Source organism: Panthera uncia (assembly GCF_023721935.1).
Source record: "Panthera uncia isolate 11264 chromosome A3 unlocalized genomic scaffold, Puncia_PCG_1.0 HiC_scaffold_11, whole genome shotgun sequence".
NCBI classification, from domain to species: domain Eukaryota; kingdom Metazoa; phylum Chordata; class Mammalia; order Carnivora; family Felidae; genus Panthera; species Panthera uncia.
This window is the reverse complement of record NW_026057578.1, coordinates 80,026,920-80,039,817: the sequence shown is the minus strand read 5'-3', so window position 1 is coordinate 80,039,817 and position 12,898 is coordinate 80,026,920. Positions and strand designations below refer to the sequence as shown.

General features: G+C 47.3%; 1 protein-coding gene across 4 annotated transcripts in view; it reads left to right on the top strand.

The window, feature by feature from the left end:
• Nucleotides 1-8,801, top strand: part of SERTAD2 (SERTA domain containing 2) — a 115,070-nt gene extending 106,269 nt beyond the window's left edge. For all 4 annotated transcript variants that reach the window (XM_049650326.1, XM_049650329.1, XM_049650328.1 and 1 more), the window contains one exon: nt 3,490-8,801. In XM_049650326.1, coding sequence (XP_049506283.1) covers nt 3,494-4,459 — 966 coding nt within the window. In that variant the 5' untranslated portion in view covers nt 3,490-3,493 and the 3' untranslated portion in view covers nt 4,460-8,801. The remainder of the gene's footprint in view (nt 1-3,489) is intronic.
• The last annotated feature ends 4,097 nt before the right edge of the window (nt 8,802-12,898 follow it).

Sequence of the window (12,898 nt, the reverse complement as noted above, 5' to 3'; positions counted from 1 at the left end):
AAAGTTTCTAAGTGAAGATGCGGACTCCATTCTATTATGTTGCATTTTATCCTTTCTAGCAAGATTTAGATAGAATCAGGATTACAGACGGGGATTGTGTGTGTTTTGCAATCTCACTTGGGTGTGTGCAGCCAGTTTTGCCTCATAAAATGCTATAGAGAAATGAAGGCAAACCTGCTTTGAGACATACTGTATCATGGGTAAGTTACTTACACATCTGAAAAGCATCCAAGCTTCCATTTGTCTATCCTGCCCACAAATTTTGCTTACAAGGGTCCTCCTCCTTCCCCTTCCAGCATTACAACGTCTTATCAGGCTGCCCCTGAAGCATTAGGATTATCACACAGCTATGACCAGCTGGCTCATTCTAATTGGAAATTAAGTGCTTCTCACATTGAAATCTCTTTGAAAACATCTCCACCGATCTCCTTCAGCTGTGGGAATTCCTCTAAATGCCTGTGGTGCTGCATGCTTGGTAAACATTCGAGTTTCACAGATCCAGTGTTTATTTCTAGAGAAATAATCCTTATTGAGAAAGTTATTGAAAAAGTCCTATTGTTAACCTGGCAACAACTCTTTAAAAAGACAGTCCTATAATGATGACTAAGAAAAGGATGTCTTACCTGTTACCTCTCCCCCAGAAAATTCCAAGTGGCAGTGAGGTTACTAATTTTTTTTCTAGTTATTTATTTGGTTTACATTTTTGGGACAGTGCTTCTCAAACTTTTTGTGATGAAGGACCATCTTGCTTGTTCTTTCCTTTACTCTAGTAAAACATAAAAATACTTACTAGAGAAATGGAATAAAAGTACTGAGCCTGGGCGGCTCACTCAGTTAAGTGTCTGACTCTTGATTTCAGCTCAGGTCATCATCTCATGATTGTGAGATCAAACCTAGCAACGGGCTCTGTGCTGCATGTAGAGTCTGCTTAAGATTCTCTCTTTCCCTTTCTCTTTCTGCCCTTCTGCTGCTCTCCCCCACTCAAGCTCGCTCTCCTTCTCTTTCTCTCTCAAAAAAAAAAATATATATATATATATATATATATACACACAAAAACAAAGGAGAAGCCTCATTTTAGAAATTAGATTTACAGACACAGAATTACTCTGTAAATTTGCTGTAAACGTTTCTAAATAATACAGTATCTCTGTTTAACTCATCGTGGGCCAGTAACAGTTCACAGACCGGCACCTTCTACAGACCACACTTTGGGAAACACACATTTAGAGTGTATTTGTATGAATTTGTGTATTCTCACACAGATTCACATGTATTGGGTGAGATTACATTATAACCTACAACATAGACCATCTAACAGCTTTATATGAGAATTAAATGCACTCAGTGAGCTCTTTGGCAAAAATGGAATTTTTCTAGAAATGAATATTTAAATGCTTAAATTTTAAGGAGATACAATAGTGTAACTGTCGCAAAACACAGCCATCCAGTAACACTTCTAAGGCCTAAAGGGGAAAGTGTCCTGTAATGTGAAGTGAAATCACCTCTCTGATGCACACTCACATTTAAGTAGCACAGGTACTTTAGATAGGAAATGTTCTATGCAAAGTATATATACAAATGAGACTTTTTAGTACTGAACAGTAGGAAAGGTTTTTGTCATGGGGAGTATTAGATACAGAAGTCACATCTGCCTTCCCTCAGAGAACATTGTGGGCTGGTCTTTGGTCCTTGTGATTGACATCCATTTTCTTCATGTTTATGAAGGAAGGCGTTTCATATAAGTAACTGTATATTCTTTATGAACATTAACAAGTTCTCAGGCTGATTCTGACATTGACGGGTCGTGGCCATCTTTCTCTCCCAGAGACCGAGGCATGTGAAGGCAGTCACTTCCAGTGGAACTTGCGTACCAGGCTCTGTGACCCCCTGCATGTTGTTTGTCCATCTTGGGGGGGGGGCAGCGTGGCCTTCCTTAACAAAGTGTTGCAAGGAAGATCTGTGCAGTTTTGTTATGGTTAGCCTTATTCCCTTAGGATGAGACTCAATTCAAAATGATAATGAGGTGTAGGAGATGATACTCAGCCCCTTGAAGACCAGGCTTTATTCATCTGTGGGACTCCCAGATGGGACTCTTGGGCAGAGTGCCCAAGACAGCATAGATGCAGAATGAGTAAATCTAAAGGACTGAATGAGGCTCCGTCAAAATCCTGCCTTTTACTGAAGCAATCCAGTAAAAGGCAGGTCACTTTTAGAAGAAAAAATTGGCGAAGTACAAAGTACTTGTATGTGAAGGTATCAAAGAGTGAGTGGCATGGACGAGAGGATTAACACTCGCCTGTGGGTAGGTGCTGCAGAGAGGGTGGGCGGGCAAGCACCAGCCTGGCTTGGTTGGAACCATGTCTTCTCTGGTCTGGATGGCATGAGAACAACTTTCTTGATTAAATGGTTCGAAAGTGAGGTCTGTGAGGCAAAGGCCAGGGGACTTGGAATCGTTCTATTTAGATGGCAGAAGTTCCGAAAGGAAGGACCCCTCTCCAGAAGACGCAGCTAGCTGAGGGGGGTCTTCACTAAGGCGGGAGCAGGCGAGGAGCCGGCCTAGGCTGTGAGCGTCAGGTGAGGCGGGGCAGCAGTTCAGAGCCAAGCCATTCCCAGATGCTCAAGGTCTGAGATGTCAGGTGGTTGGGGTTTTTTGAAATACGTATGTATCTCTGGAATCACAGTAGGTATTTTGTTATGAAGTGTCTCACGTCCTCAAACAGCAATGCTTATAATCAGAACAAAGTACTTTTAAACTCGTCCCAGTTGCATTCAGACGTAACTATGCAATCAAAGTGAGCCAAGGAACTTGGACTGGGAAAACCGCATTCCTCCACTTTATTCTAGGCTGAAAAGCAGTGGCGGCTCCATCGCTGTGGTCATTTAACACAGGCCAAGTGCTTCACCACATGTCACCAAACAGGCAGAGAGTCTCTATGCATAATGAGGAAGGAAAAGGCATTTTGAAAGCACGCAAGGTTCTACCAAAATTGTACATCCCCCCCCCCGCCCCCCTTCTCCAGCTTGGTTCTTTTAATCGTTCAAGATGTGTTCGAGATGTAATCTGTGACACCTTTATCTGTTAGGTCCTAGCATTGTAAGTGTTTTCTTGGGCTTTAAAAATAAATCTGTTTAGGGGAGGGAAATTGAACCTGCATGGTAATGTTAGGCAAGCGAACGCAAGCGCACGAGTGGAGAAAGTCAAAATCATGGTTTCCATGGTAACGTTTAACTTGTCTGTGTCGTACACATTTCTCAAGAAATACATTCACCAGACTACCTAGTGATAAAAATTGCTCCACCAGCATACAAAGGTAGATTTCCCAATACTCTCGTATTCCGAAAGATCTTCTCCCCAGTTAATCCGACTCTTCTACGTAACCTTGGGCAAGGAACCGGAGTCCCAGGCCCGACCTCCGAATCAGCGTCTTTTTCAGGGTCGAAGTTAGTTTTCGTGTCATTGATTCCATTTCCTTCCTTTCTCCTTCGCAGATATATGTTGGGTAAAGGAGAAAAACGGAAGTTTGACGAGCATGAAGATGGGCTGGAAGGCAAAATCCTGTCTCCCTCCGATGGGCCATCCAAGGTGTCTTACACCTTACAGCGCCAGACTATCTTCAACATTTCCCTTATGAAACTCTATAACCACAGGCCTCTCACAGAGCCCAGCTTGCAAAAGACCGTTCTGATCAACAACATGTTGCGGCGGATCCAGGAGGAGCTCAAACAGGAAGGCAGCCTGAGGCCGGTGTTCGCCTCCGCCGCCGCCGCCGCCGCCGCCGCCACCGCCACCGCCTCTCCCCCGCCCGACTCGCTGAGCGACAGCTACCGGGAGGCGGCGCTGCCCGCCCTCAGCGCCCCCGCGCCCCCGCCCGCGCACGCCTGCGACCTCGGGAGCTCTACGCCGCTGGACGCCTGCCTCACGCCCGCCTCGCTGCTCGAGGACGACGCCGACGACACGTTTTGCACTTCCCCGGCCGCGCCGCCCGCGGCTGCCGCCAGACTGTCGGCCCCAGCGCCCCCGCCGGAGAAGGACAGCTTCTCCTCCGCCCTGGACGAGATCGAGGAGCTCTGTCCCACGTCTACCTCCCCCGGGGCCGCAGCCGCAGCCGCAGCGCCCGACAGCTCCCGAGGGGGCTCCGGCGCGCCGGGCGGCCCGAAAGCCGAAGACCCGAAGCTGATGGACTCTCTGCCCGGGAACTTTGAAATCACGACGTCCACGGGGTTTCTGACAGACTTGACCCTGGACGACATCCTGTTTGCCGACATCGACACGTCCATGTACGACTTCGACCCCTGCACGTCTGCCTCGGGGCCGGCCTCGAAGATGGCCCCGGTGTCGGCCGACGACCTCCTCAAGACTCTGGCCCCTTACAGCAGTCAGCCGGTCGCCCCGAGTCAGCCTTTCAAAATGGACCTCACGGAGCTGGACCACATCATGGAGGTGCTGGTCGGGTCCTAAGAGCCCCGGCCCGGCGCCCGCGCCGCCCAGACCCTGCGAGTGTCCCTGCACCCCACAGCTCTCCGCACTGTGCATGCACCCTTGCTTGCCTTTTTCAGAGGAAAAGATCGTTTTACAAAAGGATCACACTAGTTTTTGCTTTGAGCAGAGTTGGAGTGCCTTCATCCACGTCTGACCACTTTTAATATGCTTTTTTTTTTTTTTTTTTTTGGAGTGGTCCTCGGAGACCTACTGCCCTGGAATAGGAAAGAATGCTTTTGAAGACAATGTGGCTATGCTGAATGACAGAAATAAACAGTTCAAGTGAAGCACAAGGAATAAGTTGGAAAAGCTGTAAATTGCATGTGCATATTTGTCTATTTTTTCTATAAGTTTTATTGCAAGAGGTAAAAAGAGAAAATATATATATATATTATTTAGATAATCTCAGTACCTTTTCTGGCATTTTCGCCCTGTATAGGTTGACTTGGCAATTCAGCCTTTTTAGAGGCATTAACTACTCCTCCTAAGTGTTGCATTTACATGGCTGTTTAGAAACTGCTGCCCAAATTTATTTTATATTTTTGTACAGATTCTGCAGTTTATGATATTGTTTTTCTAAAAACAAATGCTGTTTATACATGAGATAGCTATTTTGATAGGATTTGCTCACATAGTTCCTGCAAACTTCAGATGTACAAGTTGCACTTGTACTTTTATAGAGTTGTAATGTTTTATATGTGTTTGGTGCAAAGAGAAAATTGGGTCAAATTAATCCACAGTTGATGTCCCCAAATGCAAACACACACACACACACACACACACACACACACACACACACTCTCTGCTTTCAGAAAGGGCCAGGCAATATCACACCCAAATTTCACAGGCACCAACCCCCTGGCATGAACACCCGCCAGCACTGTGACTTCCAAAGCCAGAGCCGCGTCTGCTCATCAAACTTGCATTAAGCAGTTGGCGGGAGATGGCCACGGAGCTGGGGGGTTGAAGTGATGGTTCTCTTTAGCTCCCTCTCTTGAGGGGAAGCCTACCGAATACTCACTGTATTTATGCCAAGTTTGTGCTTTTAATTGTTTTTATTTTTTTAAACAAAACCCCAACTCTTTCCCTTTTGGCGTAATTTTTACGATGACCGGAAATTTTACATGAGAACAAAATTTTCTGAAAATTAACCAACCTCTTTGTGGAACGAAACCCTATTGCAGATGCTTAGGGCTCGTAAGGAAGAAACTACCCCCAGAAGGCATCCACCGTGTTGCTCAGTTGTCTTTTCCAGCTTCCCTTCCCTAGAGCTTTTGTTCCCTCTGTTGCTAAGTGCTGAAAATGTCATCTTCATGATCACCACAGCGAGCTCCGCTCACCTCTGCCCAGCCTGGGGATGCTGTCTTGTAACAGCCGTGGCTCTAGAACCTGGAGTTGGTACCATTATGTCACAGCTTCCAATCTGGTTGCTTCCTTGGATCAACTGCTTTAACTACACTTTTACAAGGCTGTTTTACCCAAATAACACAGACAGGACTTTCTATGCATGTTTCTCCTCCTTCCCCTTGCCTCCCTGCCACCCCCTCCCCCGCCCCCACCCGGAACACTTGAGAAGTCGCTCTTTATTCCTAGTGGTGTACATTTAATTTTAAAACACTTGCAATGTATCATGCTTGTTGCCGAAATTGTTGGTGGCCTTTTCGTTTCAGTTTTTTTCTTTCTTCCAATGGTACTTTAGCTGGTTACAACCTATATTGTTGAAATGCAGATGGCTTCTTTAGGAATAACTTTTATATTTATTTAAGAATTTTTAAATTATGGGATTTGTGTTATTGTCGTTGTCTTTGTTGTTGGTCATTTGTCAATATTCAGTCACCAGTTCTGCTCACTTCTTGCCATGGATAAAAATTGAGTCCTTCTGGCCAATTAAAAAAAGACAGCTTTATAAAATGGCACTTTAAACAAGCCATAGATAGTTTTATTTTTATAATGCACATGGCAAAGCAAACACATTTGTGATGAAGGAACTGCTCGTCTAAGCAAACGATTTCTGTATGATATGATTAAACTTTTCTGTATTCGAATTTACTTTTCCCCCACTTGAATGTGTTTTTAAAGGCTAATTGTCAACTCAGTAGAGCAGTGAGAAACAGATCAAATTGCACTTGTTCTCCTACGAGCAACCTCTACCTGGACACCTCTTAACTGCTGCAGACGCGTCATCTCCTTTGATAGGACCGGGGACCATAGAGTTAAGGTGAGGGTTGTTGTAGATGCTTCCGGTGTCACTGTGCCTGTCCATTTTAAGAGCTTCCTTTTCCTGTGGAGAACAAGTCAGCCCAGACGCCATGCTTTCGATAACGGGAGGACCCGGCGGGCTCGCCACATGCCGCACACATACACACACGTATACAGACACAATAGTGTTGATTATTCTGAACAATAACAGGGGAAGGCGGTTGATTTGCCATTGTTAAAAACTGATTTACAGTAACTTACAACAACTGTACTTTGGTTGGATTAGCAAATCGTGTGTTTAAACAAATCCCATATGTTGGGCAACAGTTCAAATAAGCACAGCAAAGTGTTGCCCAAACATGGTTCTCTGACTCTCTCATATTTGTAAGGCTGGGCTTCAAAATCAAAACAGAAAACCCCCAACAACAGCGGGCAAATGCTTTTTAACTCTGGACACCCTTGCCACAAAGGCTTGACATTGAAGGTCTGCTGAGGAAGACATGGGAAATCGGTGGCCCGTTTCTAAAAGAACAAAACCATCGGGTGTTCAAGTTATCTTAGTCTTATTTTCACAAGGCGGTGTCCCAGTGGGGAAGCACGCGGGCCTGGCTGTGATCTCCAAGTCCCTGTCTTGAGTGTGGGATGTGCTTCCAGATGCCACGGGGCAGCAGCGCCTTCCCCCTTTCTAAAGGACATCGCGTGGCATTCAGAGTCAGGCAGGCGGTTGGAGGTGCTTTTACGGGAAAGACGTGCCGGGTGGGGCTGGGAGAGGAAAATTATTGACAGTGATGTGCAATGAAGTGACAAGATGAGAGCAGAATAATAAGAGCTTTGAATTTGAAGTGATTTTTTTTCATAAGTTATTTATTCCTTTTTTTTTTCCATGTAAATATATTTATTTTACTGTGGAGCTCTAACAACATCTGGATCGTAACATGTGCAGAATGTATGGTAGGAATGTATTCTCTTGTAGGAATGTCAATCTGTATTCAGAGGGGGTCCGAGCCAGACCCCTGGGTCTTCTCATCGTGTATGCTCAGCCCACATTCAGTTTTCTCCTCTTCTCTCATCTAGGTCTATTTGAAATATGCAAAAGGTATGGATGAGGAATGTTTCAATACCTCCAAATTTTTAAGAAAATCAAGCATCAAAGGGTTGATATTTTTAAAACTTTTTTTAGTAACACTTTCTCTTCCTGACAGCAGGGGCAATCACACCGACACCCTCGTTCACACCAAAGGGTGGGAACTGGCCAGAGCCTCCACTGCACCTCGAGTGTCTTTATCAATTGAGCTTTTATTGCCATATCCCCGTGGAATATCCCAACTGCCCTGAGGTCAATCAAGGAAAATTTCTTGAATACATAAGCTCCAAAGAGCCAAAGTATCATCTTACAGATCATTTTTAAAGCTTAAATTTATTAACCACCTTTGTGGTAAACAATGAATTATGAATACTGCAGGGCAGCCTTCTTAAATGACAGATGTAAAAAAAAAAAAAAAAAAAAAAGACTCTACTTTGTGCAGCGATTGTTACCCGCTATATGAATTGTCTTAGTTTCAAAACTTTGCTGTTACATATTGGACCTTTCTCCATTTTCTGAGAATATTGAAAAGAGCATATTTAACTTGTTCTGGCTGCAAATGGTTAACTTCCTGTGACTGCCAAAGGCAGCGAGGTGTGTGCGTCCTGCTTGTGTACAATTGTTCTCAGTGCTTCTTAAGAGTGAATCTAAATGGTTCTTGAAAATTAGCCAGGATCAAATGCTATTGCAGACAAAGCCAATAAAAATTTTGGATGTCTTTTGGGGATACCAAGTTTGGAAGAGAAGTGCAGTCCATACAAGCAAACAAGCTTTTGGAAAAGATGTACATAGTGACATGTTTGGTGCATGGTTTTTGAGGAAGGCTTTTGTCAAAAAGGAGGTGTAACCTTTCCCCCACAGACCTGAGAGCTGTGCCTTTTCTATGCAATATTACAGACGTTACATCGGAACCCAGATAGCTGTATTCACATGTAGGTTTGGGCTGTAATCTAAACAATTGGACAGATTAAATGTACATGGAAATGAGCAGTCTTACTTTTGTAGTTTTATATTATACAATAAACAGTTAAAAGATGAGAGAGGCGTGTTCGCAGTTTCCTTCTGACTGGAGCGCAACCAGCTCGTTGGTTCGTCACAATTTGCTTGTGTTAAGGATCTTCTTCTCTCTTCCCACCCCCCCCCCCCCCCCCCCCCCCCGGCCTGTGCCAGAGTTGGGGCCGTTGACTTTCTCACACCTTCTCAGCCCCAGGAGCACATTTCCCTCCTGGTTCTCCCCCTGCCTCTTGGGCCCTTCTCGACCTCCCTATTCTCCCTTCTCTCCCCCAGCTGTCTCTCTCCCAGGGGGACCTAATCCGCTCATGACTCTGAAAACTTGTTTCCAGCTCCTGCCTCTCTCCCGAGCTCTGGAGTTAAGTATCTGCCAACCTTTGCCATCTCACACTCACCGTGTTTCCCCACGGGGAGCTGATCCTTTCCCTTCGGGCCTCTCTCCAGTGCCAGCCACTCTGTTCCCCAATGTGCGAGGTCTCCTGCCTCCTGCTCTCCATCCCTACCACAGTTTCCCCAAACCCTGGCCCTCTCCCCTCCCTGCCTGCAGCCGTTTCCTATCTAGCTTCCTATCTACTGTAACCACCACAGTGGTTTCTCTAACACCCTTGCTGCTACAGTTGACGTTACAAAGCACCAGTCGTCTGTGAATGTGTTCCACGTCCTCCAGCGGTGCCCCTTCCTCCCATCCCCAGTTTACACAATCTGGCCTTCCCTCATCTTCCAGAGGCTCATGGAGGAGATCCTGTGCCAGCTCCTTGGGCCATCTGTGATGGGAGTCATGGGGTCCAGCCTTGCCTGGCCCAGGCAATTCTGGGTCACCATACCAGCTGGTGAGCAAATGGAGCTAGATACGAGGGGCCTGTATAATGAGGGTTCAATTCAACCAGCAGTGGAATATTTGGGGGGGGAGGGTTTGGTGTTGGGGAAGTGATATGGGTTGAATTGTGTGCTCCAAAAAATGTGTTGAAGTCTTAACCCCCCAGTACCTCAGAGTGTGACCTTAATTCGGAAATAGGGTCTTCAACAGAAATAATCAAATTAAAATGAGGCTATTAGGGTGGGCCCTAACCCAATTTGACTAGTGGCCTTATTAGAAAAAGGGGGAGATCTTGACATAGACAAGCACATAGGGAGGACACCATGTGAAGATGAAGGCAGAGATCGGCCTACAAGGAACACCAAAGCCTGCCAGCAAAGCACAAGAAGCTAGGGGACAGGCACGGAGCAGATCCTCCCCCACAGCCCTCAGGAGGAACCAGCCCAGCCCACACCTGGATCTCTGACTTCCAGCCTGCGCAACAATACATTTCTGTGGTTTAAGCCTCTCGGTCTGTGGTACTTTGCTAGGGCAGCCCTAGCAAACTCCTGTAGGAGAGAGGAACAGGCAGGGTGAGCTCTTTCCAGACATTCCGGTGGAGATACTCATTAGGCAACTAGAAATAAGAATCTGTTGCTCGGTAGAGTGGTTTGTCTCTGGAATACGAGCATCTGCTATTAATTAGAGATAGAACTTGGGCAAATCACTCACTCTCTCTGAGCTTGTGAGGGCAAGATAAAGTCGTAGCTCCTAAATCTTCGAAAATGTTAACGGTGCAATGAAAACGCAAATTATGAGCATCGTCTATCCTCATGCCCACAGTCGTGCCTAGCACATAGTAGGCACTCAAGATTTCTGTTGAATTAAAAAAAGAGAAAAGCCCTGTTGTTCTCTTCTCTACCATATGGGAGAAGCACAGAACTCCGTCTTCTTTGTCTGGGTCCCAGGGCCGCTCCCATCCCAACCCTCTGGATGCCCCCATTCCCAGCACAACGTGTGCCCTTGCTTGTGTCCCTATTCTGCTTGTAGAAATTCTACCCGTCATTCCAAGGCCAAGCTCAGGAGCCTGTCCAGGAAGCTTTCTCTGCATCTCCTGACTCAGAGCCAACCTCTTCCTTTGCCGGGGGCTCTGCAGACCTCTGTAAATGCTCTTAGCAAGTCCTGCCTGTCTTAGGTTAGCTCTGCACCATCTGTTCCCTCCACTACTTTCTGCTGTTCTGTGACCTTGTGATGTTCATCTCTGCCAGAGGTCAGCCGACCACGGCCCTTGGGCCAAATCCTGCCCACGGCCTGTTTGTTCAGGTAAACTTTTGTTGGAAGTCAACCGCATTTATTTATTTGTGTATTGTCTGCGGCTGCTGTCCTATACAATGGCACAAGACCATACCATACCATATGGCTCTCAAAATTTAAATATTTGTTCCTTAACAGAAAAAGTTTGCCGAACCCTGGTCTATGCAAACCATGTAATGCTTAGGATGGTGTCTGATCATAGCTGGGGCCCCATAGTGGGGCAGGGCACTGTCCCTGTGCTCAAAGGCTTATGTAAACTGGATACAGTACAGGTTTCAGGGGCAGGAGTCTCAAGGGTACCGAGTGCTGGGGGTGGGGCTGCAAGGGCCCGAGAAGGCAGAACAGTCAGCAAAGTCACACAAGAGTGGACATCTTCACAGAGTTTAAGACCTGGGAGGAGGCTTAGACGTGGCTCTTGTGGCAAAAAGGCCCCATTTTACAGATATGAAAGCTGAGACGCAGAGAGAGAAGGTGATTATTGTCTAATGCAAGACATAGCTTATGGCTTTGGGGTTCAGAGTTTGGCTCAGCAACCAGACTGCCTGAGCTTGAATCCTGGCGCCGCCATTCGTAGCCTGTGACCTTGGGCAAGCTCCCAAATCTCCCTGTGCCTCGGCTTTCTCATCTAGAAGATGAGGGTAATGATCGAGCTGATTTCACGCGATGGTGGTGATTAAATGAGTCCATACAGGTAAAGTACTTAGTTCCAGGACATTCAAAAAAGAAGTCCACACACATTAGCTGTGGCTGAGCACAACAGGGGGCAAGGCTAAAATCCACGTCTCCGCTCAGGGTGTTGTTTCAGGTTGAGCCGCAAGGCAAAGCTGGGGCATCTTGATGCAGGAGGCACGTTGTGCGGGGACACTACCATTTCCTAACACCATACTTGTCGTGATGGTCAGCCGTATGATTACTGAGGACTGTGCTCTGAGCGTGTGTGGCAATCTGGGGTCCCAGCGTGCCTGTTGCCTCTTTCATCCTTGCTTTTCATTTCCTTTTTGCTCCTCTTGGAAAGGAATCTTTGACTGAATCTCGAGTAACGGTCTCCAGGGTTACCACTTACTGAGCGTTCACATGTGCCAGACATCCATGAGTGCTGGCGTGTGATCTCATGGACTCTTTGCTCCAGCCCTTTGAGGTTTATCTTACCACCTCAGCTTTCCAGAAGAGGGAGTCCAGGCTCAGAGAGGTTAAGAAATTTCCCGAAGGTCGCAGAGCTGGGATTGTGGGTTGGGCGGGCCTCTCTGACTCTTAGAATCCCTTTAGCACCCTCTTCTATGGCCCATCATTCATTGCTCCTGCTGTCATGGGGGATGGGGAGGGCGGGCTAATGCTCCGAGGCGGGGCAAGGTGAGGGAATCAGGAGACATCATCCCAATCTGAGCTTTACCTCTTCCACTTGCCTGACCTCCAACAAGCCCCTTCACCTCTCCTCTTCTTCATAGGGGTGTGGATCCCTCTGGCACACTGAGGCATTGCCCTGAGGGACAAGAGGAAGATGTCCCAGTGAGGCCAGCAGTGAACCAGCAGTTAGGACTGCTCTACAGGGCCGAATGCCACCTACGTTCCCTCATCCTGGCGCTCTGTGGACCTTGGATGAGCCACTCCCTGTCTCGGGGACTCGGTTGGCTCAGTGGCAAAAGAAGGGGGCAGGACTGCGCACACGCCACATGCTGGGGCCCGTGGCTCTCCCTGGCTGCAAGTTAGAATCCTGGGGACTCCGCCAGCATCTCTGGACGCTGGGGCCAGGCCTCGGGGATTTTGCAGAAACACTTGGTAGGAGGAGCCCGCTGCTCTGAGGGCACCAGTGCCAGCCTTGGGGGCTTCTGGGATGGCGCAGTGTGTGCATGACTGAGAAGGCGCACACGCTGGCATTGTCCCTGGAGCTGGGAACCCCAGCCCCGCAGCCTGCCGGCGGCCCCCCTCCCTCCCCCCACCCCACCAGGCAGGGCGGCTGAGCCGCCAGCTGCTCGCAGGGCCTATTGTTCAGCAGTGACAGGCAATGGCTGCAGGA